At 34.7% G+C, this 27,416-nt stretch overlaps 2 protein-coding genes across 2 annotated transcripts in view; one reads left to right on the plus strand and one right to left on the minus strand.

Moving 5' to 3' along the window:
- The first annotated feature begins 146 nt into the window (after positions 1-146).
- LOC129222717 (trafficking protein particle complex subunit 6B-like) lies at positions 147-917 on the plus strand. The gene has a single exon (XM_054857251.1). The coding sequence runs from the start codon at positions 290-292 to the stop codon at positions 755-757; it is 468 nt and encodes a 155-aa protein (XP_054713226.1). The 5' UTR covers positions 147-289; the 3' UTR covers positions 758-917.
- Positions 918-16,875: 15,958 nt separating this feature from the next.
- The window catches only part of LOC129222727 (Na(+)/citrate cotransporter-like), a 77,704-nt gene continuing 67,163 nt past the window's right edge, over positions 16,876-27,416 (minus strand). Inside the window, exons 12-13 of the mRNA XM_054857262.1 lie at positions 23,263-23,400; positions 16,876-17,267 (exon numbers count right to left, since the gene is read on the minus strand). Of these exons, the coding sequence (XP_054713237.1) occupies positions 17,067-17,267; positions 23,263-23,400 (339 nt within the window). The 3' untranslated portion in view covers positions 16,876-17,066. The remainder of the gene's footprint in view (positions 17,268-23,262; positions 23,401-27,416) is intronic.

Genomic DNA, 27,416 nt, shown 5'->3' on the forward strand with positions numbered 1-27,416 from the left:
GAAAAAATAGAATACCTTACAATGAGCTTCTTACGAAAAAGAAGGCGATAATTTAAAGAAAGGCTCATTAATGTTTATTATAAACGAATTTAAATTTAAAGCCATGACCGAAGGAAAAGTTTTGCATATAAACAACTCAACTCAGATTAACGATGCAGAGATGTGATTTGTTTACTTCCGACTTCAGACTTTCTTTGGAAAATTGGGAGTAAACTGGAAAAGTGTGTTTGTTCGTCCCATTGATATATAAACAAATGTTACCTTATGTTTATCTTTTTCTGTAATAAGAATGGCTGATGAAGTGTTATTTGATCTGCTGCACTTGGAACTCGTCTCTACTTTTGCAGCATCAGCGGAAGAATGCAAAGACTTCGATGTCTCGAAATTAGAAACTGTGGGATTTTGCACTGGTTACCGTTTGGTTGAAAGGCTAACTAAAGAAAGTTCTAGGTTTAAAGATGAATTAGATATAATGAAGTTCATATGTAAAGATTTCTGGTCCAGTGTCTTTAAAAAGGAAATTAATAATCTTCGCACGAATAATCAAGGAGTATATGTACTTCATGATAATGCCTTTAGATTTTTAACAAAAGTTACAAATAGCAATCAATATTTAAATGCCACACCAAAATATTTGGCTTTTACCTGTGGACTTGTTCGTGGAGCGTTGATGAACTTTGGAATAACATCGGTTGTAACAGCTGATGTTTCATCTCCTCCAACATGTAAATTTCAAGTTGTCGCTCAACGTTTATAGACTGTTTCGTGACCTGTATTATTAATATGAAAAGAATTTGTACTAATTTAATAGTAACACTCTCAATTTATCTTCAAATGTATTGAGCCCTATATTCTGAAAATCCTTGTATGAATTTATTGTTGAAAAGTTTTTTTTTTTTTTTTTGTAAGAAATAAAATTTGACAAACATAATTTATGGTGAATTTCATTTGTGACTGACGGGAGACAATTTTTTTGTTGATTTTAAAATGTAGTAAAATTAACTGATTAGAAAAAAAATTGCCATGCATAGGGTGATGTGAATGATGGCCTCAATAAATGAAAAACACTAAAATTTTGATTCAAGAGAAAATATTTTAAATTGTTGGGTCTAAACCTGCTGTGACAGTTCTGACAAAATTGCAATAGATTTTGAGTGATCGCTGACCATATGTTCTTAATTGGTTCGTCAAGTCTAAAATTTTTTGTTGAATCCAAGTTAGAATTTAAATATGTGAAGCAGAAAGAAAAATCTTTAAAAATTTGTAAACAGTAAGGTATTATTTAAATATTTATCAGCATCAGAGACATGACAAGGTTTTGTGACAGGCAATGACATGTGTAGTACGATTTAAAAAAACACTTAGTATTTATTCTATAAATACATCACTTTCAATATGGTCAAACATGAAAGAAAATTGATGAAAAAAAATGTATTTAAAACTTAAAAGATCCTCTGGAATTGACTGGTATGGGAACTGTAGCATTTTTGCTTCTTCTCATACCAGACAACATGATCTTCAGATTCATCACAACTAGTCTTTTATTTTAGTTGGTACATTTTATAATTAATTATTTTGTATTTTATTTTGCATTGATTCTGCCTAATGTGTGTCCTGATTCAACAAACAACATCATAATTCTATCGTACATTCACTTATTTGCTGAATTGTATATTGCAATATGTTGCTTTTTCCAAGATGTGGTTTTCGGGGCATTGATCAGTATTGAAATTAAAGTAAGTGCAATTTTTAGACTTTGAAGTATATGTAACATACCTAAACTTAAATAGTCTCTCAAGTTTGGAGTGTATTTGCTAGTTCTAAAATTTATGAATAAATAGGCTAAATTGAATTGGTATAGGATAAATGTGCACAAGTACATACCCAAGAAATATAGCAAAAATTGGAATTAATGTTGCCCAGTTAACGTAGTTAATCAAAGTTTCTTGCATGTTCAAAAATCACATATTTTGTCAAAATTTTCAAAATAATCAACTTATTCATAAAGCTGTGAAGCAGCAAAGTTTAACTCACTAAGCTTTAAAAAATATTTTTTTTTTTTTTTTTTTTTTATGGTGTAACATCATTAACCTTCTTATTAGAAGAATACTGACGTACACCTACAAGCTCTTGAAACAAAATTTGTCAAAATATCCCAAGCTTTTTTTTTCAGTTGAGTTATAAAAAATACCACTGCTATCAATACTAAATTAAATATTACTAATAATAACTACCAAAGCAAAATATTAAGATAAAATTGCTCAAAAAACTTATTGTAACAGACATGGCAAAATTTAATGTTCTATATTTTACTCAAATTTTTTATTTATTCTTCAACTTTTTTAAGAACTGTTTCTTTTGGTAGAAGAGAGCAGGGTTGGAAAAAAAATCACGATTCTTTTGAAAAAATTGGACTTTTTTATTTAAATCAGATTTATTTGAAATTTTTCTCTTAGATTTACATATTTTTTGGAAAATGCATGGGACTCGTTAAAAAGATAGAATATTCTATTCAAATAGATTATCCACACGAAATATTCTATTTAAATTTAAATTTTATTTCTATATTATAACCTAAAGGCAATCTATTTTCTTTTTTGTTGTTCAATAATTTAAACTAAATAAAAGGAAATTTTAAAGAACAAATTAAATATTTAATGTGAACTTTTTATTAAAAGACAAAAAAAATCACAATTCGTACAACATTTTTTAAATGAATTCTGAGGATTTGTTTGTATAAAAACCTTAGTTTTGATGCTTTGTCCACTCCTAAATTGTTATGAAGGCCAGAATGAACAAAACCAAAAGATAAAAACTCTCTTTCTATTCCAGCAGATGAAACTACGGGCTGTTGTTATTTGTTTTATAAGATGGATTTCTGGTTCTGGGTTGCTCTCTCTACTTCCCACTGCATAAAATGAACCCCACCATTCATAATTGGTAATAATATCTGTTACATTTTTATCGATCAATGCTGATTTTTGAAATGAGCCACTGGTTTGAAAATTGACCAAAAAATATAATGCAGACAAGGCTTGATCCTTAATAAATTCCAAACCTTGATTATTTTCATCCACACTAATTAAAATTTCTTTTTGATTTCAAACAGAGGTGCTTAATATAAAACTCCTGCATAATGGCAAGCATAAATTGCTTGTGTCGTATCTTTTGTGGTATTTAGCTATTTGAATCTTATCCCACACTTTTTCTAAACTTTTTCCCCAACATTTTCCATTGATGCATGCATTCGGCAAGGGAACAGTCCTCTTTTTGAATTTTTTCCATAGCATGAGCAATGGGTTTTAAAACTTCAATCATATGTTCTGCATTTCTTTTAATATTTAAGTCCATTTTTAAAAAATGATTTAAATCAATGATTTTTTTCAAAAAAATCAACTGATTTAAATCATTTCAACATTGGAAGAGTTAGTTTTTTATCAAGTAAATTTTGTTTGAAACAAAAAAAAATAATCCACATTTTCTGTGACAGACATGACATGAAGACTCATACTAATTTTGTCTTTAAAAGCAAAATAATTAAATGATTTCCAGTTAAAACTTTTTCAAAGAATAAATTGAACCAATCTTCAAATAAACATACATGTTTGAAAAATCTAGTGGTTTATGCATCCAAGGAACTTTGAATTAGAGGTTAAAGTAACAGATTTTTGGTTTCTAAGTAAGTATAGGTGTTAAAACTAAACACCAAGTGAATAACTAAAAAAATGCATATTTACTGATTGGTGTTGGCTGTGTTAAGAGAGATACTTTGAACAGATAAGAATGGTCAAGTATACTGATATTGCCAGAATTCACCTTCTGAAGGATATTTGGTCATACATGTCCTTCAAGGAGGGCTGCAGAGCCGGAGGGATAGTGGCTTCTGGAATTTTAAGGCCTTTGACTCTGCAGCCCTCATTACAGTATTGGGATTGGTAACATATAAAAAATCAGTGATTCAGGGGAAGGTGTTGACGCCCCTCACTGTGCTCCTATTCAAGTAAAGTAAGAATTACCAGTAAAGGGCAATTCCATGAAAAAGTGGACATGAGGTTTGATATTTAAAAATTGTTTTATTGCTGCAAGTAATATATCAAATCAAAGCTAATAACATGAGGTTTATGAAATGATGAAGAAAATGTTTATAAAAGTTATCTTTTTATTATTTTTTCCAGCCTAAAGTTAAGGTAATACAGTGAAACCTGTGTATAACGATACTGTCTATAACATTTTTTTTTTTTTTTGTGCAATCACGATTGCTTATTGTTCTCATTTGACTGTTTTGATGTCCTTTGATTTTATTTTCTCACCGCCACCCTCTGCAGCATCACCGTCGACCGGGTCCTCACGATGCTGCTCCTATAGCGAAGGCCGTCTCCAGGTTGCATCCATATCCTACACACACGCACATACACACAAACACAAGCACACAACTACCCACACATTCATGCCTACACACATACACATACCCCCCCCCCCACACATACATTCATATACACAATTACCCACACACTTATGCCAGCACACAGACACAAACACACATGCCTACACACACATACCCCCGCACACGCCTACGTACACACACTCGTGATTGCGAAAAACATAATTTGAATTCAAGTTGTCAAAATTCAAATTAATTTTTTCTTCTTTTTTTTTTTTTTTTTGACCCAGCAAAATGTCAGCATGAATAATCAAACTGTCTATAACGATAACCTGATCGTTGTAGACAGGTTTTACTGTATTACAAACTTATGTTTGGGACAAACATAGTAATTTTCATTCACCTAGGATTTCTATTTAAAGCCAGAGCATTTTTATTGTATGTGTGTGTATTACTATTTGTGACATTTATCTATCATTTGGAGCACTTAATTTTTCATAACAAAATAGTCAACAGGGTTTTTAGTATAAATTAAGTTATAAGGTCTCGCTGTCACACCCGTCACAAAAAAGATACTTTAAGTTACCGCAGCAAATGCATTCTTTCATGGGAAAACATGAAACTTTCCTAAGTTCTAATGCTTGCAGGTCTGAATAGAAGTACTACGTTTAAATTTGACCAAATTTTTATTTTCTGGAAAATTTTGTTATGACGGGTGTGACAACCGTTAGTGATGGGTTTGACAAAATCATTGGGACCGGTGTAACAGCATTTAAAATAGCTTTTAAAAACTTTGTAAATGACAAAAAAGAATGAACCATTTTATTTCTTGACAAATTAGCATTGTAGTTAAATAAAATCTATGAAAATCTTATAACATGACATATTTGAATTAATGTGTTTCAGTAATATTTTTGGCTATTAAGCGAGTTACTTTATTTAATTCTTAAAACATTTCAAAGGAGTAAAATAGCTTAAAAGGAAGTAAATAATCAGCTGCACATTTCCATAACTACTTTGTTTTGTGAAAATCTCTCAGTCAAATTATTTTCATGAGATAAAAAATAATATCGAAGACACTAGAATTATACAACAAGTAAACTTTGCCCAAGTTATGGCACATGTTCTCAGGATGCAATTTAAAGTCTTATTGACCAATTATCACATTTACAAAGTGTGCATGGTTAAAAAATAATACAATTTGCTCCCTTATGGAAGTAAGTTACTGCATCATGACAAATATGCTGTGTGTGACATTTTAAAATGCTAGCATAATTGGTGTGAAAACAAAATTTTCTTAACTATGAAAATGGAAAAATGGATCTGATTGCTGCAGAGCTCAATCAAAAATGATGTATAACAATCAAACTAGTGTTTTTCTCTAGGGGAGGACAGGAGTTTAGAGATTTTTCACCATTTTGTATAGAACTCGAGAGTACTCGTATTTGTGGGGGCTAAATGCAGTCAACGTTGTCAAATTGAGGTAAGTCAAATCAAACTGCTTTTGATTAATTTAATTGTGCAGTGAAGATGAGAAGGATTTAACTGTATATTGAAGTAAATACTGTGCTCAGAGTGAATATCTTCTGCAAGTTAGAATTAATGAAGAAATGAAGTTCCGAGAAGGGACAACTTTTGGGAAAGCAGCTCCGAAAATGTTTAAGCTGAACGCACTGCAAAGTTTACATTGTAAAATATAGCTATCACAGCATCTCAAATGATATGTCTTTCTCCCAGTCAGATTATACTAACACCTGATCTAGTTTTTTCTTTTATTTACCATCCAAAGCACTACATTATTATTATTATTATTACATTGCATTATATTACTGTTTTACATATTAACTTTAAAAAAGAAAAAATATGTAAAGATATGCATGCTGATGGATGATCCTCTTGGTTTTCTCCCTTTGAATGAGATATTTAAAAAAAGAAATTGTTTGTAATTACCAAATCAAGCTACACTCGACCTAATTTCGTTAGCGGCTATTAAACATGTGCTAAACTAAATGCAGTGGCATAGCGTGGGGGGGGGCAAAGGGGGCACTCTCCCCGGGCGGCACTTTGCTAGGAATGGCAAATTCTGTAAAAACTTTAACAAGGTATAAAATTTAAACGGATTGAGATTCTCCAAAAATAGTTTATATGCTTTCTAAAATGCATAGAAAATAGATGGCGGAAATTTCAATGGATGAAGATCGATTGGGAAAGCCCTACAAAAGACATATCGAATTCAACATCACGAGCTTTCCGTCAAATAATCGTAATCTGCGAGAATTGTAGATTTTTTTTCTAATTTTAAGAAGTCTGCAGAATTCCTGCAAGATTCTATCTTGAGTTCGAGGATCTTTGAAGAAAATCTGCAGTTTTTACAGATTTTCTGCACCGCAGTTCCTGCAGATTTTCGGCACTGCAGTTTTTGCGTACAGTGGTTTCTGCAGAAATTTCACTGAAACTTATAGAATTTCTACAGAAAATTTGTCAGTTTTCCTCTCACATTTGAACAAAATTGTTCTGCAGCTCAGGCATCTGTTCTGCGACGTACGTCGCAAATTTAGTAGTATTTTGCTTTGGGGGTCATGAAACATTAAAATATTCACAGGAATTGCTAGGAATATGAGTGCAGGTGAAATCTCATGTCTCGCAAACGTCACACCCGTCACAAGATTTTAAAATTACTTTAAAAGAAATGAAAAGTCTTGCAGTTTTGTTTCAACTCAATTATTCAAGCAAATACATGCTTAAACATGATTAAAATACTTTAGTATTTGTTAACTAATTTAGTGCTCAAGATGTTTGTTTAACCAGTAAAAATAGTGTCTGAATGTCACAATGGAATTGCCCTAAAGAGAAAATGAAAAATAAGGAAGAATGATTACAATTTGCTCATTGTGATAAAATTATGAATGTATTTCAGGTTTTCCAATTTCATTCATAGGATTTCCCGGATACCGATTGTAATCATGTTCAGTATATAGAGAGGTAATAATGGAACAGGGTCAAAAATAGCGTTCATAATACTGGGGTGCTCATATTATAGGGTGTTCAGAACACAGAGAGGTCTGCCTATATTCAGTTAGATACCGCCCAATAGCCAGGGCTAAGACAGAAATACGTGAAATACACCACCAGCTCAGTCATTTCCAGCCGAGGACTGCAGTTTCGTGCTTATTAGCACTCATCAGCCCGGCATAGGAAAGTGACTGAGCTGGAGATGGAAAACCTCTTAAGGAAGCCAAGAGTGCCAAACACTCTTGGCAGAGCGTCATACGAACGAGTAATGGAGTTCGAATGGGGCTGCATGATCAGCATGCGTGAGGGTGAACTTACGTATAGAGAAATCAGTGCCCGCACGGGGAGTAATGCCTCAACTCTGATGCGTATTTGTAAAAGATGGACGGAGGACGATGAAATTAGCCGAAGGGCTTGCCCTACCCCAAACGATGGGCGACGACGCCACGGGATTGTCGACACCACACTCGCCTAACTGTGATGGATTGCATATTGTCCGCTCGTACGCTACCACAGCGTTGGAGTATGGCTACGTGTCACACTTTCTGCATCCACGGTTCGTCGACGTCTGCTGTGCCAGGATCTGGATGCAAGGGTTCTCCCCTATACAGTATTCCCTTCATCATCAACAATCTTACTTCCGGCTTTAATGGGTCCACCAAAACGCCCAATGGCCTGCAGACCAGCAACAGGTCGTCTTCTCGGATGAGTCCCTATTTAATCTGCACTATAGCGATGGACGTCTACACGTCAGATGTTACCCATGGGAACGTAACCTCCTAGAGTGTGTAATCCGTCGTCATAACGGCATAACGCCAGTCGTCATGGTCTGGAGCGCTATCGAATATCAAGGGCGGACCCATCTAGTCCGAATTACGGATCACCTCGATACCGAGCGCTATTTCAGGGACGCTGTGACGCCGGAGGTACTTCCCTTTCTTCAGAGCATTCCTGGTGCAGCGTTTCAGCAGGACAATGCACGTCCACATGTCGCACGTAAAGTACGAGTGTTCTTCGGTGCACGACAGGGTGCGCTATTTCCTTGGCCTGTCCGTGCTCCGGATATTACGCCCATCGAGCATGTCTCGGATTGCGTTGGTCGGAGACTCGCCCATATGTCTCGTCCAGCAGTTGGTGCGGATGAACTTTGGCTTTAGATTGAAGCCATTGGGGTGCCAATTGACATTCAGCACCTCTATGATTAGACACCAAAACGTGTACAGGCTCGCTTAGCTGCGCGGTGTAGCTACATTCGATATAAATTTACGAATGTTATTTTTATTTTATTGATCTGTAAATTTGATCGTTTATTTGTAGCACTATGAGTAATATGTACAATAAAATTTATTCCTTTCCAATGAGTCCTTCATGTTGTTGTAATTTTTACAAACATGAGTGTAATATCTTGCTGAATATAGAAAATATACTTCTTTAAGTGTGAAGATTGCAAAATTAAACCTCATGAAATCTGCTTCTCTTTGACCGAGTTTTTCATATATTTTCAGAAAAACTTTCGACACAGTAGATTGGTTATCAAAGTGTCGTAGAAAAGGCAATTTTGTATTCCTATACTTTTTATATCATTGCTCATTATTTATATGTTTGCATTTTATGAAATCTCCGTACAATATTTTTAGTACGAATTTATGATATAGCCTTTAAAAAAATTCCCTTGAAAATTACTTGAAAAGTGTTTGAATTTTTTTCTCCCTAAAGGGTATGAACTGTGTATTATAATGAGCTTTTTAAAATAGTATCATCTTTTTTTTTCATCAGTATCACAAAAATCGAATGTTTCTTTGGTAGTAAATTTGTCCCCCTGGATTAGTACCAGTATTTACTCTTACCATCACAACAAGAAACTAAATAAATTAATATAGAACGTCAGTGTGTCTGCATAAACTTTTTTTTTTTCTTATTTTAGGAACTATCCTTTCAGAGGCTTTATTTAAACCAAAAAAGGCTCTAAACTATTGTGTCATTCAACAGTTCCTGAAAAGCGTTTAATTTTTTAGACAAACTAAAAAATAAGTTCCCCAATTTTGCTGCATTTCCCAAAAAAGTCATAATTTTCGAATCTTTCTTGAAAGAAAATATTGTTTGAAATTACAGATAAAAAAACAAAGCTGAAAATTCTTTTTCGTGTTTTGCAGTGGCATTGCCATTTTTCTAATAAGACAATTTTCTAGTTAACAACGACCAAAGGCGGCAAATTCTTTTTATGCAATTTCACACCCCGTAACCCAAATTATATTATAATCTGTTGAAATGTGCAATCTTTTCGCATCTTTCCCAGGATTGAAAAAAACTGCCTTCAGAGCGTTCAGCCATTGCCTGCAACATATAAACGAACATCATTTAATATTATTTTCTTTTAAACTAAATATTCAAATTTTCCGTGTGTGTGGTAGCAAAAAAAAAAAGAGTTCTTTACAGGAAAATTACCAGTATAACTTTAATGCCTTACCGTTAGCCAAAAAAAAAAAAAAAAAAAAAAACTTAGATTTAGTTATGGGTTTCAAATATTGAAATTTAGAGCATTTGTATGGTTTTCGTGAAATAAAAAATAATTCAAAGAAAGAATAGCTACACCAAAAAACGATGTTTTTAGCAACGAAATCTTTTTTTTTTTTTTTTTACAAATGTGCGTTTCTACATGCTACAATATCCCACACAAAGTTTGATAAACATGTTTTTGAAAAATTATGAATGAAAATTGGAGATTGTAGATAAGACTACTTTCACCAACTGTAGAATGTTGGAAATAACTTGAATTGTGATCCCTGAACTGAACATTAAAAGAACTTATTAAACGAAAACAAAAATTTTAAATCCAAACGCGAACTTTCAAACACAAACTAAATTTTTTTATTTATTCTTGCTCCACGTTCGCATCAATTTTGTAAAATTCGCACTATCTGTAAAACCTTCGTAGTGTGTAGATGTGTTATGTAGTGCAGGGCTCCGCAACCGGTGTGCTGCGGCACACTAGTGAGCCGCGACAAGGAACCTGGTGTGCCGCTGTATTTTCGTAGTTTTATAAAAAGAAAGAGCTTTGATGTATTTTGTTTTAAAGTTACGAAGTTACGACCGAATAGGGTTTGTATCGTTCTGTAACTTTTCAATTCATCCTGTCGATCATGTGCAATTAGACATACCCAAAAAGGGGAGCGGCGGGATTTGCTGCTCCACCTCTTTTAAACTTCTTGTGATCCTATTACAGTTTTTGAAAACGGACTCTAATTTCCATGAAATCAATTAATTATACAGATTTTTTTCTAAATCTTTCTCAAACGAGAGTATCGCCCGCTCCCCCAGGCAGGGATCGTGCCCTACCGCCCAGAATTTCAGCAACAGCTTTAGCATTTGTTTTCCTCTTTTACAGTTCCGATACTAATTTCCTTTTATCGTAGTTTCTCAAAGCTCGATTCTGAGACTTAGCAAAATCGCGAAGCTCTCGTGGCAAAGAACTTACCAGATGAACTGAAGTCAGCTTTGGCTGAAGTCGTGAAACTCGTGAATTTCATTATATCGAGGCCGTTTAATTCTCGCCTTTTCTCCGTACTTTGTGAAAAAAGGGGGGCAGATCTCCACTCCCTACTTCTTCATACAGAGATTCGCTGACTTTCATGTGGTAAGGTACTACACACAGAATTTTTGAATTGAGGGATGAGGTACGACAGTTTTTGATTTAAAAAAAAAAAAACGAAATGCAGTACGCCAGTTAGTTGCAAGACAAATATAGGCTGGCAAAACTAGCGTACATGGCTGACATTTTTGAATACCTTAACGAGTTGAATCGGAAAATGCAAGGACAAAGAGAGAATTTTGGTTACATGTATGGACAAGCGCTAAACGGGTCCAAATCAAAAATTCAGCTGTGGAGAGAAGTAGATCGTGGCTCATTGGACACGCTCAAACGGACCGTCAACATGGTATGAAGAAATGGCATAGGAAAAAAAGCTGCTGATTGTGGTGGCAGAGCATTTAGTCATACTTCAGGACAAGTTTAAGCACTATATTTCAGGAATACTAACATATAAAAGTATGACAGTATGATAAAACGGATTCATGATCTCTTCATCTTCGAATGCATCAGTTAAAGACCTTTCTTTGAAGGCACGAGAAGAATTTATGGACCTCAAGAGCGACCGTACTCTTAAACTTAAGCTGAGCGAAGTGCCTCTGAACGAATTTTGGTTGCTGATGGTTCAAAATGAGTTTGCCCACCATCTCTTGTCTTGCTATTGATGTGCTGCTACCATTTTCAACTACATAACTTTGTAAATTCAGCTTCTCAGCCCACACACTTATAAAAAAAAAAACAGCAAGAGATCATCTCTAAAGAGACTGGATCAATAACTTCATGTAGCTCTTCGTGCAGCTGAAGTGTTTCATTAGTGTCAAACGGAAGTTAGGTGCTTGGTTTTAATTTCTTGCTTACTGCTATCTTGAAACATTATTTGATAAATCATGTAACTGCAGTGTGCACTTTAATGACATGTTTGAAAGAAATGCTTTGAAACACATGAAACATAATGTTCTGTAAAGTCTGATATAGGTAGTTTTGTGTTCATCATCAACCTCAATACATTCGAAATCTTTCTACTTTCTAAATAAATTTAAATATCCTACGTTAGTTATAATTGTTTTATTCGTATGAAAGTAGTCCCCCCCCCCCATCTTTTTACCAGTGAATGATAAAAACATTTCTACATTACCATTGCGAAATTAAGTTCAGTGTGCCCCGTTGATCTAGAAATTTCTTAAGTGTGTCGCAAAGCAAAAAAGGTTGAGAAGCGCTGATGTAGTGATAGATAATCAATGTTAATATTTCTTCAACTGGTGTTCAGAGTTGCTAATTAATTTATAACATTTATCCCCTCTCCTCCACCAAGTTTGATTTCTGTAGTCCTACACTAAGAAAAATGAAGTTTAAAAAAATAGTACATTTATGTTTTCAAATTTTCTAGAAATCTTTTGATTCAAATATGAGTACCCATGTTTTCAAAAAATGTGCTGAATTATTTCATACTCAAAAATAAGTAAGTAATACTTAGTTTTAAAATTATTACAGATTCAAACATGAGCACAAATACATCAAAAATGAGCACACATGTTGATTTGAATATTTGATGAGTATTTGAATGTTTCAAATTTGAATACCAAGTAGTGGGAGCCATTTTGACTCGCAATATGTTCAATTTTGAGTACTTTTTCGTCATTTTTGCAATTGCTGTTTATAGAGTGTATAACAATAGGAATTCTAACTCTGAATTTGGTGACTTATAAAAATGTCGAACATATTTAAGACTGAAATCTTGTAAGTTGTAATAAAATATGTCTAGCCCTCTATTTTGCATGAAGTTTCTCTTTGATTGAGCCTCGAGAATCGCGACCTTTGAAAAGAAATCTCGCTCAAACACAATTGCAATGCGGAACTTCCTCCCGATATTCACATTCACGCCGCGTTGGTTAAACTAAATCACTAAAGTCAAGTGAAAGCTTTAAAAAACGAGCTGATGTGTGCCTCACATGACTTCCTTTTACTCCATTTTAATGTCATTTTCCCATTATTGGCAATTTTAATGTGATTCAATAGTTTAATCTCTAAATATTAAAAACGATGGCCAAATTAAAACCAGATAAAAAAAATCGCCAAATTTTCCGCCAAGTTGGCGACAAAACTTGGCGACCAAAAGACTGGCGATATATCGCCAAGTGTCCGCCAAATTGTAACACCACTTAAGTTTGCATTGATATTAACAATGATTTCCCCCCAAAAAGGTGCAAAAGACCCCCTTAGGAACATCCGAAAGCAACCAAAAGGGGAGGTGCACAACTAGACCCCACTACGAGTCTATGTACCAAATTTCAACTTTCTAGGACATACCATTTTTGAGTTATGCGAGATACATACGCACATACGCACATACGCACATACACACATACGCACATACATACAGACGTCACGAGAAAAGTCGTTGTAATTACCTCGGTGATGGTCAAAATGGATATTTCGCGTGTCTATACATTCTTAGGCACTTTTCCGCATGTGGTCGAATCGAAAAAAAAACTCAACATTCATTTGGGGGTGAGCAAAATGGAAATTAAGGGCGATTTTTGAGTGAAAATTTTTTCGCGAATACAATACTTCCTTTTTTGTAAAAGGAAGTAAAAATTAATTTGTATTTTGACATCTTGAATTCAAATTATGTTTTTCGCAATCACGAGTGTGCGTGTGTGTATGTGTATGTGTAGGTGTGTGTGTGTGTGTGTGTGTGTGTGTAGGTGTATATGTATGAGCGTGTGTGTAGGATATGGACGCAACCTGGAGACGGCTTTTGCTTAGATATTTTTCCCATGATTTAGCAGGATATTATCTCCATAGAAACCGATTTCAGTACAGATTAGAGTTATCAAAGTTTGACATTTTTAATAAATTTTTCATTAATGGCTGAAGAAGAAATGTTTTTACATTTTTGCAAAAAAAGTACTGAAAGCAAAGACGGTTTAATTTCTAAGGGGGGGGTCTCTCCCCCCCTTGCCCCCCCCTATATGGGTGCCCTTGAGCCTTGTCAAAATAAAACATTTCCCTGCATGTCAAAAATTGCCAAAAAATATTGTCAAATTATCATTGCAATGGCGCGAGTTTCATTGTTGATGCATTATTCGATCAAAGAATAAAGAAAGGAAAGAAAGAAAACAGTATAAATTCAGTTCTTTATTGTGAGAAACAGTTATAGTTAAGTAAGGGTTTAAAAGTTTATCAAAAAGTCTTATACATATACACTAGGGTGTCCCAAGATATAGTGGCGAAAAACAAATTTGTGAAATGGAATACGCATACCCTCCAAATTTTTTCCATTTCACCTCAGAAACATGAGAAAAAAGTTCCATTGCAATTAAATAACGGGAACCCGTGCCGACTTGAGGTCAAAGTTGGACCTAAAATCCTGTAAGGCGACTACAGTGGAAAAATTGCTAACTGCATAATTCATTACTACACGCGACATCAATTTATTTAAAGCAGATATTTACAACAATATTAGACTAAAAGAAACATTACTGTACATATTTTTAATTCAATGTTTGCTTTTTGCAGTCAGAATAGAATGTCCTCTGCTCTTGAACACAACGTAACAGATTGTTTATGTTCCTCATCAGCTGTTAGCAAATCATGAAAGTTCTGCATCATTTTTACCGCTCTTTCAGCTGCATCGCTTACTGCACTAAGCTTTGAGACAGTCTTTTTCACATAAAGGAATGAAATATTATTGACCATACCATAAAAGCTGGATGAATTTTTGTAGAGCAGCTTTTGAGATAATTGGGTCCACATTTTCGTAAACTTTTATCAAAAAGCACAAATCTTTTTTGGGTGCTTTGACTGTCAAAATGCATTGAAGCCATGGTTTCACGTATATTGTCACTACAAAAAAGCAGACATCAAACAATGCTTCATTTTCCTTCGTATCTAATTTTAGTTGTGAACTAAATATAATAGTTTTAGGGAGTAAATCGCTCGAGCCATCCATCGAGCTTTGTGCATGACTCCCGGTGGTCTTATTTTAAATTCATTTTCTGTATCTGCACCTAAAAATATGATAGGCAGTTCTGTCAACTCTTGATAGTCATCCCTGAGCGTATTATTAGTAAGTTCAGCACGGTAAAAGTCAAGTAAATTTTCCAAGTTAGGGTACAGTTCGGAACAACTCCGCAGCTCCTCCATAGCACTGTATTTAAGTGAGATAGATCAGTTCATATATGTGATGGCGGCAAGCAAAGGAAAGCATTTCTCTATCAAATTTTTGCTCAAGAATAGCGCAAGAACCACTTAAAGGACCTGTTCTGGAAGCTGTAATATCACAACTTAACTTTGTCTTCGAGATTCCAATCTAAAACTGCCTTTCAAACAGCCTTTGTTTGTTCTTTTCCTGTGGAATTATCCAGTTTAGACTCAGCAATGAGTTGTTCCGTCACATCCATATAAAATAACTATAGATAAGCGATCTTCTTTTGATTTTTGAGCACTCAAAGCAGGCAACAGTCCCATCTTCCTCTATTTTGATTAACCGAAGTGCATCAGCATGTGCAATATTGAATAAATTGTTTAAATTACTTGAAAATTCTTGTTGGCGCTGCCTGAATACTTCTTGCAGTTTCTCTGCATTTTTTTGTAAGTCTCTCTAGATTTGATACAGGTTTTTAAGTTTATTCACACAATTTAGAAACGATTTGGTGGGAACGCGTGCCTTTTCCCAAAAGATGATGCATTCCCGAATAGCGATATTTGCACTTTCACTGATGGTTAAATTTACTTCTCGAATGTTATAAAACAAAACCGACAGAACTTGTCTGTTAGAGGGAAGTTTCAAGCCCGTAGTTTGTTGTTTTACGACTCCTATTAAAAATATCCCTTTTTTCAAACTTTGCAGTTCCACTGCCATGTTTCGTTCCCTATGGAAGGACTATACTGCGCTCGTTGACCGGAATGTATTCGTACTGACATGTTTGACGGTTTGCAAATTACTACGGATAAGCCCCCCTCCCCCCAACATATGTTTTTCTGTTTTCATTTGTTTTCTGTGCACTATTTACAGCTGTTTTGAGCTTTGCAAAGTATCGCGTCGCCAGCATTCGCTTGCTTATATGAATACACGTGCTATTTACACGTTTAGGCCTTTAGGCGCAAGTCGGCACGGGTTACCGTGCTTCAAATTGCATGAAACTTTTTTTCCAACGGTTTTGATATAAAAGGAAAAAAATAAGAGGGTATGCGTTTTAAAAAAACGACTTTCATTTTTTTGGGACACCCTAATATACACTTTTCCTTAATGCGAAATTTTGACTTGTACGAGTGGTGGCGGATTTACTGGTTTAGGGCCTGTCGCAACGAACTTTTGCCAGGGGGGGGGGACTCTTAGAGATGAGCAAGACTATGTAAAAACCTTTTTCATGTGACCTACTGTATTCATATCGGGGGCTCCTACGTCATACGGCCTTCTCGCAGTATCGTTATTCGTGATACGGTAAATCCGCCACTAAGTTCGAGGGGTCTTGGAACATTTCCCTCGCGTAAGTCAAGACTCATGCCCGCCTCCCGGGGGGGGGGGGGGTTCATGCTGCAGGACTGCACCATCAATATTTTTATATTTTAAAGAAAGGGGTGTTTTGAAGGGTATTTCTTATTTTTTTGGAGAGGGGGGCTCTTGCTTTTGGGCGAGTCTTTACGATCTTAAGGGGTGTGTGCCCTTGCTCTTAGAAGGAGGGGCACCCCTGCGAGTTTCCACACTACTTGTTTTAATAGTTTTACAGTTACTTTAATTTGATTTTTTTTTTCAGGATTTGGAGAGAGCGAGTTAAAATTTGATATTTACCGCATCTTACATCATCATGCCAGCCCTGTCTGTGTGTAAAATGTGTTATAAAAGTTATTAAAAGCAATAAATTAACAATAATTTAACAATTATTTATTCGGAAGTCATGAAGAACAAATTGAGGAATATAAAAGTCATCAATAGCCCATGCGTTCCACCAGACTGCCACCGGAATCACAGCTAGTCTATGACACTCGTGAGTTTCTTTTTACTTTTGAAGTGTGCAATTAACACCCGTCGAACATTTTCAAAGGTTTAATTCAGTGACCTAATTTTTTCCTTTCATTGAAGAGTTAATTGGCGAAGATGGAAGACATATTCATACTTTCTGTACTGTTGAAGTTTCCTGCTGCACTTAAAGCGTCTGGCAACAAGTCGTGCTTGTTTGCCCACTCTGGGAATGTTTTAAGATTGAACACATACACCCCTAGAGTCTGAATCATTAAGATTTCAACAATGCAGCATAAAACTTTCAGCAACACTCCTGGTTTCATCTGAAAATAAAATAAAAATCGTGTTAGATGGAATGGGGATTTTCTTGCAATGAACAACTTTGCAAAAAGTTCCTTAAAATTTCTTGCAAATTAAAAATACGTTTGATATAAAAGGAAACACAATGCACTTGCTCTGGAAAAAGATGTAACTGCTGTGGCTTCAAACTGGTCGTTTTATAAGCGCCAATATATAACACCACCTAACTTTGAGTAAAAATTTCGCAGATAGGAATAAAATTATTTGTAGGCTTCTTAATTCATCGCCAAACATAGTCTTCACATGAGGATTAGAGGTACGACTGCAAAGGGCAAAGGTCAAAAGCCCCCCCCCCCAAAAAAAAAATAGAAAAAGAAAAGAGATTGAATAAAACGGACAAGATTTTTTTTTTCTTGAAATGTTTTTGTTCAGAAAATCAATCAAGTCTATTAAATTTACACTGTTTCCTTTTTGATAGTATAGGGGAGAGTGTTGTACCTTGGGACAGAGCTTACTTCTAAGAAGCTATTTTTAGCAGCTATGTTTTTGTAATCTCTAATAGTAACCTTTACCACTAAATGGTGCCATAGTAAAAATCAGCATCAAATGAGTAAAATTGACGATTTTGTAAGAGAAAGAAAATTTCATGACTCCAAAGTAAATATTTTCTTCATTTTTATCGCATTTTCTGTCTTTGTACTTGTAAAACTAATCAACTGAATTTTATTTTGTTATAAAAGAGAAGTACTTTAAATATTTTGGTTATGAGATAATAATGATAGTGCATCTAGATTGACAACAGTTTTCGTTTTTATTAAATCACGTACTTGTTGTACCTTGGGACAGCCAAACATCTTAGGACACGTTCGAAAGTACAACATAGGCATGGTTCTTAATAATTAAGATATGTTAAGGAACATGTAACAATGTTTTAATCATAAGTACTCTTTTAAACACCTTCAGTGCTAGATAATAATTCATAATTTATTATTATTTATTCATGATTTTTTTTTTTTTTTGTGCAAAATTGGTTCAAGTATATGGCTGTTTCCTGAATCATGAAGACTTTCTTATTGTACAACAGGATGTGTCCCAAGGTACAATAGGAAGCTGTATCTTGGGACAGCTTGGAACTCTTACTTTAAATGTCAGGCAATATTTTTTTATTTTCAAACTGTCTGAATTTAAAAAATATATATTGCATAGAAATATGTTGGAGTATTTTAATGTGACTTTTAGATTTTATCGAGCCAAAAGTGATGAAGTCAAGTTTTAATGTTTGCAGCGTGCCTTGAGATCACGTGGTTTGTCTGAAGTGGAGCACACGGAAAAAATTCTCCCATGTGCTCCTTCTGGAATAAAACCTGGAAACAATGAAAAACAAAGAGAAAAAAAAGCTAGTACTTTGAAATTACTTAAAGTTACAGGAATTTACAAATTGTACGAACCTTTTTAGTTGCATAAACAATCTAGCTATTATACACCTAACTCTAACAAATGAAAATGAGGGTAGCGATGGATTTGTAAGAGAAGGTATTTGAGGAAACTGTTTTCTAAAATTGTGTATCTAAAATTAATGCTGTGTTTGTATGAAAAAAAAAAGAAATCCACTTAGATTACTTTCAAATGAAAGTAAATCATTTCATTTGGTTATTTGTTTGTATCAAAAGGGCGCAAGTCATACAATTTGGTTCCAAAAGAGGTAAACTCTTTTTTTTTCTTTGTAATTTCTAAATAACTACACAGTCTGGAGCTTTTTAACTGTATAATTTAGTGTTATTAGAACACTAGAATAAAATATATCTCCTTAAAATTTTACAAAGCAAAATTGCGTTTTCTCAAGAATAGAAAATTGGACGGCATTTGAAAACAAGCACTTCAACAAAATAAAGCAAAAATTTACAAAGGTGTTATCTTTTGAAAAAAGTCGAAAATATATTTATATGGTCTTATATTTTGTGTAACTTTTTTATACAGGAGCTTTTCTAATATGTTCAAAGCAATGAATACTTCATCCTTTCCTCTCCAGTTGATTGAGACTAAATACAGGAAAAAGCTGTTTCTGCTGCGGTGAGAACTTGAAGTATTTTAGAAACTGTTAGGGTGACGTGATTTGCGTCTCCACACTGAGAAAAATAAAGTTTTCAAAAGTGAGTACGTTCATGCTTTCAAATTTTCTTGAAAGCTTTTGTTTCAAATATGAGTACCCATGTTTTCAAATAGTGTGCTAAATTATTTCATACTCAAAAATGAGTACAAAACTCTGTTAATACTCAATTTTGAAATTTTTACATGTTCAACATAAGCACAAATGCAGTGCCCGCCGCATATTAAAATCACATTTGTGGACATTTGATTTTATAAAGCGGCTGATTTTATTAACCGGCATTCAAAAAAATGAAAGGCTTTGAAGTTTAAATACTCTAAAAATGAATTGAATTACTTCATTTATTTCTGTTTTAAGTACAGGGTGTTTCAAAATGAATAGCGAGGTTTTAACATGTTATAATATTTATTACACCAAACTTACAGCCAGCCACAAGTGATGTGTCAAATGAAAGAGAAACTGAAACAGTTTTACATAATAGCCTACAAGTGTTCAATGTGAGCACCATTCGTCACTTGACACACGTCAAGACGATATGCGAGTTCTTCCCAAACTTTGATGAGTGTCTCATTAGTAATTGCTGCAACAGCTGCTTCAATCCTGTTCCTTAATTCGGGAAAGTCGGCTGGCAGTGGAGTCACATACACACGGTCCTTAATAAACCCCCAAAGATAGAAATCACACGGCATTAGGTCGGGTGACCGTGAAGGCCATGGGAAACAAGTCCTGTCATTAGGCCCCTTATGGCCAATCCAGCGGTCGGGTACAGTTAGGTTAAGTCAATCGCGTACCTCATTATGCCAGTGTGGCGGCGCACCATCTTGCTGAAAGATGAAGTTTTCTGGTTCATCTTGTGTCAGTTGAGGGAAGAGCCATAGCTGTAAAGTATCCAGATAAGATATCCACGCTCATGCGCACTGATGCCGACAAACAAAACTGTTTGAGTTTCTCTTTCATTTGATATATCACTTGCGGCTGTAAGTTTGGTGTAATAAATATTATAACATATTAAAACCCCGCTATTCATTTTGAAACACCCTGTATTTCAAAATACAGTTATCGTTTTAGCTAAACATGAGATATATTTTTTTTATAATTATTTGCACAAGGAATTTAAAATGTAGGTTTATTGTTGTTTGCTTAACAGAATTGGCTGAGCCAAGATTCAATATCGTTTGAGAGTTTATAAAGTGTTTTGTAACGTTCAACATTATATTTTCCTCTTTGTTTTAAAGTGCATCGTACATTATCAAGCGCTTTTCTGACATCTATTGAAAATGAATAGGCAAATTTGACTCTGAAATATTCTCATCTTCTGAAACCGATTCCTTCATTTCTTGGTGGCGCTTTAACAATTTTTTGCGTATGATGTCCAAAAGTTTGATTTTATAAAACGGCGATAGTGATTTTATTAAAAGATGGTTTTAACATGTTTTGACATTACAATGATTCTGTTCTTCCAGATATGATTTTAAAAAGCGGCTGATTTTATAATCCAGTGATTTTATTAGTGGCGGGTACTGTTCCTCAAAAATGAGCACATTTTGATTTGAGTATTTGATGAGTATTTGAATGTTTAAAATTTGAATACCACATATTCAGAGCCATTTTGACTCTGCGATATGTTCAAATTTCAGTACTTTTTCGTCATTTTTGAAAAGTTGATTTTCAAAATGTTGATTTTCCTGATCTCATTCTTCTTTTACATCATTAATTTCAAAAGGAAAATCCGCTTTTGATGAATACTTGGCTTGATGAAGTGTTGAAATCAAAATCCAAAGAAAAATTATTTGGGAATTTCTCCCACACTTCCGGCTCAATATCTTCGTTTTCCTCATTATCGGTCATCCTGCTTCATTCGGGCGAGACGAATCAAAGCTTCTTCGAAGCCATTTGCAATGGTGCTTTGATTTCTGAATAAAAACAGTGGCCTGATGAAGATTGATATCACTAATCTCATTTCCTGCTTTGATGTTCCTAATTAGCCGCTGACCACTTTTTTTTTTTTTTTTTTTTGAAAATTTGTTTTAGATTTCTTATAGCACAGCTAATTTTTATCAGAAGGGGGAATATTTGTGGGCTTCTGTTACCAACTTCCTACACTTAATTAGAATAATTTTCTGATTCCTTAATAAGATACTAATAGATTAGTACATTTTTATAAAACAAATAATATTTAATTAACTGTTCATTGTCTGCAGGGATTATTAGAAAAGTTTTCCAGCATCCAGTGCATTGCTTTTCGTGATCTTTAATTGTATCAGGAAACTTTTGGTGACATGTTGCATTTTTCTAAGGTTATTTTCTCTTTAACAAAAAAACATGTGCTCTCTTTTTCACCCATCTTCACTGTCGCAACTTTGATTTTGTCATAAACGTTGGGAAATGCATTTTATCAAAGCAAAACTAGTTACTTTCAATTTCGATTATTTTAAATATCAAACGAAAAAGGAAAACTTGTAATAAAGAGTCATTCCATGTCGAGTAACCCAAGGGGTTCCTTCTCGAACCATCTCCGATTTTCATGAAATTTTAAGTGTACACATACCTTTGAAACTATATGCAAATGTTCAGCTTCCAAGATCCAAATCTAGCGGATTTAGGATTACTCAAATAAAGGGCTCTAAAATGTCAGAGCAGCTTTGTGAAACTAATTGTCATGATGAGGCTAAGCTTGCAGAAAAATTTATTACACTAGAAGACTGAAGTTTTAGGAGCTTTAAGTACTTTTTGAATGTTAAAGCGTTCTGGTATATTTGAGTTTAAGCACATTAGGTTATTCGTGGCAAGCATGTACACCGTTGGAAAAATTCGGTGGGGACATCTTTGTCTGGATTTCAGAAGCTTATTTTACCCTTTATATGAAAGAACACAATCCTGAAAAACATAATCTGATAGAAAAAAAATCTGTTCCTCTTAAATGATGCTAATAAAAAGAAAATTGAAGGACGTAAGTTTGAGCTACAGCGAATTGAAAACGGGCTGGGAGTATTCTGATAACCACTTTGGACGACAATATTTTTTACAGAGATAATATTTAAGCTCTGTAACTGTAACCCATCAAAAACAGCTATTTTCTGAGTTGAACTACCAAGTACGAGTGTTTGAACGAATTTTTATCAGAATTTATGGCAACCTAAAATCCATTAGAAAAAGTAGTTTTTTTTTTTTTTTTAAATAAGGCTGCGCATTAATGAATTCAACCATTCGTAGACCTAGTGCCATTTCTCGTTATGACATCCATTCTTTCACACGGCAACCCTATCGGTGGGAAAAAGGAGTTCCCTACCGAGTTTTGTCAGGAGTTTAGATAAGTGCTATATAAAAGCTAATGAGCTAAAACGCATGAAGATAATATAATATATTAGCAACCAAAATTACTTTAAGCTATTAAAATTTCAGCCTTCCAGTGCAATATAATTGTCTGCAAACTTAGCCTAAATATAGCAATTAATTTTACAAAACTGCTCTGACATTTTGCAACTCTTTACTTAATAGATCCTAGATTCAGAATGGATATAGGAAGCAGAAAATTTGCATATGTTAGTTTCAAAAGATTGTGTACATCTCTATAAAATTTCATAAAAATCTAAGATGATCGGGTGGGAACGATTCGAAAAATTATGTTATTTGGCGTGGAACGACTCTAAAGCATTTCAGTTCTTAACATCATTATCAACAGTATGTTGCTAACAAGATAACTCACAATAATATGATTAGATAAAAAAACTAAGTTATTTAGAATACCTGTAATCTTTACATACAAGCCAGAGGAAAAATATTACAAACAAATTCCAGTTTGACTTTCAAGGCCTTCAGTTTTTACCTTGGATATAACTAATTAATCGGGCAACGACAGATGGATGCTTTTAAAATAGAGAAAATACGCAAATAAATAGAATATCATTTACCATATCGAATGTCTTCATAGAACTTGCTTCAAAGACAATGGCGTTGGACGGATTACCGACAGGTAGAATCATTGCGAAAGAGCATCCAATTGTAACAGGCAGCATTAAAAAAAGAGGATGAACTTGAACTGCTTCTGCCTTTAAAAATAAAATATTTATAAATGTTTTTTACGTCATGAATAGTAGTTTTGTTGCAATAATCTACTTGCATCGGATTTTCGTAAAGAAAATTAATTCATTGTGTAATGATTTCAAAACAACAAGAACTAATATTAAATTAAAAATTGATAAAATAACAACCGACTCATGTAAATCATAGCGAAAACTCAATCAAGTCAGCATTCAAGCTATAACAACGGGTCAAATGGATAAGCTTCAGGGACCCCATACTGCTCGTTAAATAGAGGTTTAATCAAAACTAGTGATGAATATTATCGATCAAGTCACCTTACCAGCTAAAAAAATCAAAATCAATTCATTCGTGTATTAGCTATGATGTCACAGAGCACGGACAAACGGATACAAACCTACACAGATTTACACGTTAACTCCCCCCTCCCGACCCCTATTCTTTTTGCGAAGAAGGTTACGAATAATACTTGATTGAGCCCTCCCTGTGACGGCCCTAAACTGCGGGCTGACAGTAGGTTGGACAAAACTTGCTAAGAACACTCTTGACTCCAGTTTTGGAAACTTTTCTAGAAAGAAACCCTAATCTTATAGTTACATCAGCATAATTACATCCGCAGATAGCATAAACTGCACTTTTAAGATTTCAATTTCGGAAAAACTCCGGGTTTGAGACCCCTAACCTTCCTCCTAATTCCTCCACGGAACCCTAAAATTGAGTTTTTAGGGTTTCATTAGTTACAGAAAATTTCCGGGGAAGAGCGTCCAAACCCCTTACTAATTTAGTTCCTCAAGTCAAAGATAGACAGAATAAGTGATTTTAAAACTTAAATTTCCAATAAATGTTTGAGGAAGATCTCCCGAATCCCCCTTTTTTCCCCCGGAAGACATCAGCGAAAATATGTTCAAGTTGCGCCTATACTATAGGCCGCGTATGTGATAAAACAAAATAAATGGAGTGATTTTTGTCGGAAATAGCATTCCAAGGTCTCCGTTTTCTACCTCCTTGACTCCTGAACGGATGTGAGCCCGGTTGTAGTCGGTGGAAATTTTAGAATTAGAAAGGGAAGAGAGAGATAGCTTAAGTGATAAAAATGTTGAAATAAATATGTAAATATTCGAGTAGTATAGGTATATCATTTGCATACATGTGCCTCAAAACTGAGCTTTCTGCTCATTACTAATAAAATTTAAGTATAAACTCTAGCCAAAAAAGAAAAAAAAAACTGGAAAAGATAATGAAAGATTTGCAGCTGACTCCAAAGCAAAAATTTGAATTGCATTGCATACAATTCACACTTTTGTTCCATGTTACACAGTGAAATGTTACAGTATGTTTGATAGATTTACCATTACTTGAAAATCCTTCAAAAAAAATTAATCAATAAATATCTAAAAATTTTTATTCATTCTATTTTTTAAGCCTAGGTCTCCCCTCTTGTTTTTCATCTCATGCATCGCGTCCTCCTGGCACCCCATACGTAAGGGTGCATACGTTAACGTTATTTACTCCAAATCCGCTGAATAATTCTGATGTGAAATCTGCCATAGAATTTACAATTGTAACGTGCGGCGCAACTCATTCAAAAAACTAAAACTAAAACATATCCTATTCATTTGCACGAGCGTGACATTTTTACACATACATTTGCACTTTATTCGCGGAACTTTGGCTTTTAATTGTTATACATTCAAAATACAGGGTTAGCATTAAAAAAATCCCAGTTTTAAAAATTTATGTTTTGTAAACTATTTCGCTTTTGCTACTATAAATGATGCATAAAAATAATGATGCATAAAAATAATGATCCAAGTTTTTCTTAAACTTACGTAACCACTTAAGCGTGCACGTTCTGCACTAGCGCAGCCAGAAGTTCCTTCTGGAGGCTTTTTTTTATCACAACAGTCCTTGCACGTGTATTAACTACTGTGCTAGGATTGGCAACAAGGTTAAAAGCAAGACCTCTGGGGGAAGGGCCCCCCGACCTCTGGAGGGGGACGTCCCAACTTCACTGCGCCACTGACGTTCTGCAACGCTGAATTGGCCGTGCTGGTGATGATAATTTACCCTTTATACGGTGGCCGGGTAGATCCATAAACCTAACTCCATGTGATTTTTTACTTCCTTTTACAAACGAGCTGATGTGTGCATCACATGACTTCCTTTTGCTCCAATTTAATGTCATTGCCCCATTATTCACTATTTTAATGTGATTCAATTGTTTACTCTCTAAATACAGTGACCTCTCACTTATACGCGACCCAAGGGGACAACGAAATTTTCGCGCACAAGTGAAATTCGCGCATAAGCGAAAACCCCAAAAATAAGCTTAAATGCAATAAGTTTACATCAGTTGTAGGAAAATTCGTTGTAATTAACTCTGGGGATTGTCAAAATGGATATTTCGGTGGTCTGTACGTTCTTAGGCACTTATCCACGTGTGGTCGGGTCGAAAAAAAAACTCAACATTCGTTCGGGGGTGAGAAAAATGGAAATTAAGGCTGATTTTTGAGTGAAAATTTTTTCGCGAATACAATACTTCCTTTTTTGTAAAAGGAAGTATAAAGGAAGTATTGTGTTGGCGAAAAAAATTTCACTCAAAAATCGGCCTTAATTTCCATTTTGCTCACCCCTGAATGAATGTTAAGTTTTTTTTTCAACTCGACCACACGCGGATAAGTGCCTAAGAACGTATAGACCACCGAAATATCCATTTTGACAATCCCCAGAGTTAATTACAACGAATTTCCTCGTGACGTCCGTATGTGCGTATGTGCATCTGTATGTCGCATAACTCAAGAACGGTATGTCCTAGAAAGTTGAAATTTGATACGTAGACTCCTAATGGAGTCTAGTTGTGTACTTCCCCTTTTGGTTGCAATCAGGTGTTTCTAAATGGGGCTTTTGCCCCTTTTTGGGGGGAAATCATTGTTAATTTCGATGCAAAGTCAAGTGGTGTTATAATTTGGCACACATTTGGCGATACATCGCCAGTCTTTTGGTCGCCTAATTGGCGACAAATTTAGCGATTTTTTTTTTAATTTTATTTATTTTTTAGCCTACTTTCCCAGTAAAAGTCAAAAAAAAAGGAAAAAAGCATGAAAGAAGGCTTAATGCATCTTAAAAATATCGCGAAAAACAAAAAAAAAGTCAAAAATAAATAAAATAATTAAATAAATATCGAAAAATTAAAAATTGGAAAGTAGGATAGGTAGGATATTGAGATGGGGGAAAATGTCTGTCGGTCTGTCTGTCTGTCTGTCGGTCTGTCTGTCTGTCCCCCCCTAGTAACTTTTGAATGAATAGTCCGATTCGTAAAAACTTTTTTTTGATCGAAAGATCTCGGCGAGGACACCTCATTCCCATATTTCACTTTTTGATTTGAACTATTTTTTGTTCAATTTTGAACAGTTCAAAAAAAATTAACATTAGGGCCTACGGGGAAATTCAAGGCAATTCCGAACTGTGAGGCGAATTTGCTTCAAACGAACATTGTAGGAAAAACCTTTTAATGATAAACTTGTATATAAAATATCTTTTTGATTTGAACAATTTTCCGTTCAATTTTGAACAATTCAAATCCCTTAACATTAGCGCCTATGGGGAAACTGAAAGTCAATGAAGATTCCGTACTTGAAGGCGGATTTACTTCAAACAAATTTTGTTGGAAATAGCTCTTGACGTCAAGCTCCAGATTCCGACTCATAGAATTTAGGGAACCTGAGTCCGACTCCGACTTCTGTGCCCGACAATTAATCGGACTCCGACTCCCCGACTTCGACTCTGATTTCGTAACTTTGGCAAAAATTTATACACGGAGGACAAATAACTGACTCCTATTTTTGGATATTCGACTCCGACTCTTTTATCCCAAAATGAGATGGACTCCGACTCCGACTCCGCAGCTATGGTTTTAACTGTGAAATAATTATTGTTGATATGACTTGTTTTTATTTTCACGCTAAAGTTTTAAACTAGGTATTCAGTTTTCGGCGAATTTGGAACTCCAGCGCTCGAATACGCT

Source organism: Uloborus diversus, chromosome 1 (assembly GCF_026930045.1).
Source record: "Uloborus diversus isolate 005 chromosome 1, Udiv.v.3.1, whole genome shotgun sequence".
In the NCBI taxonomy this organism is placed as follows: Eukaryota; Metazoa; Arthropoda; class Arachnida; order Araneae; family Uloboridae; genus Uloborus; species Uloborus diversus.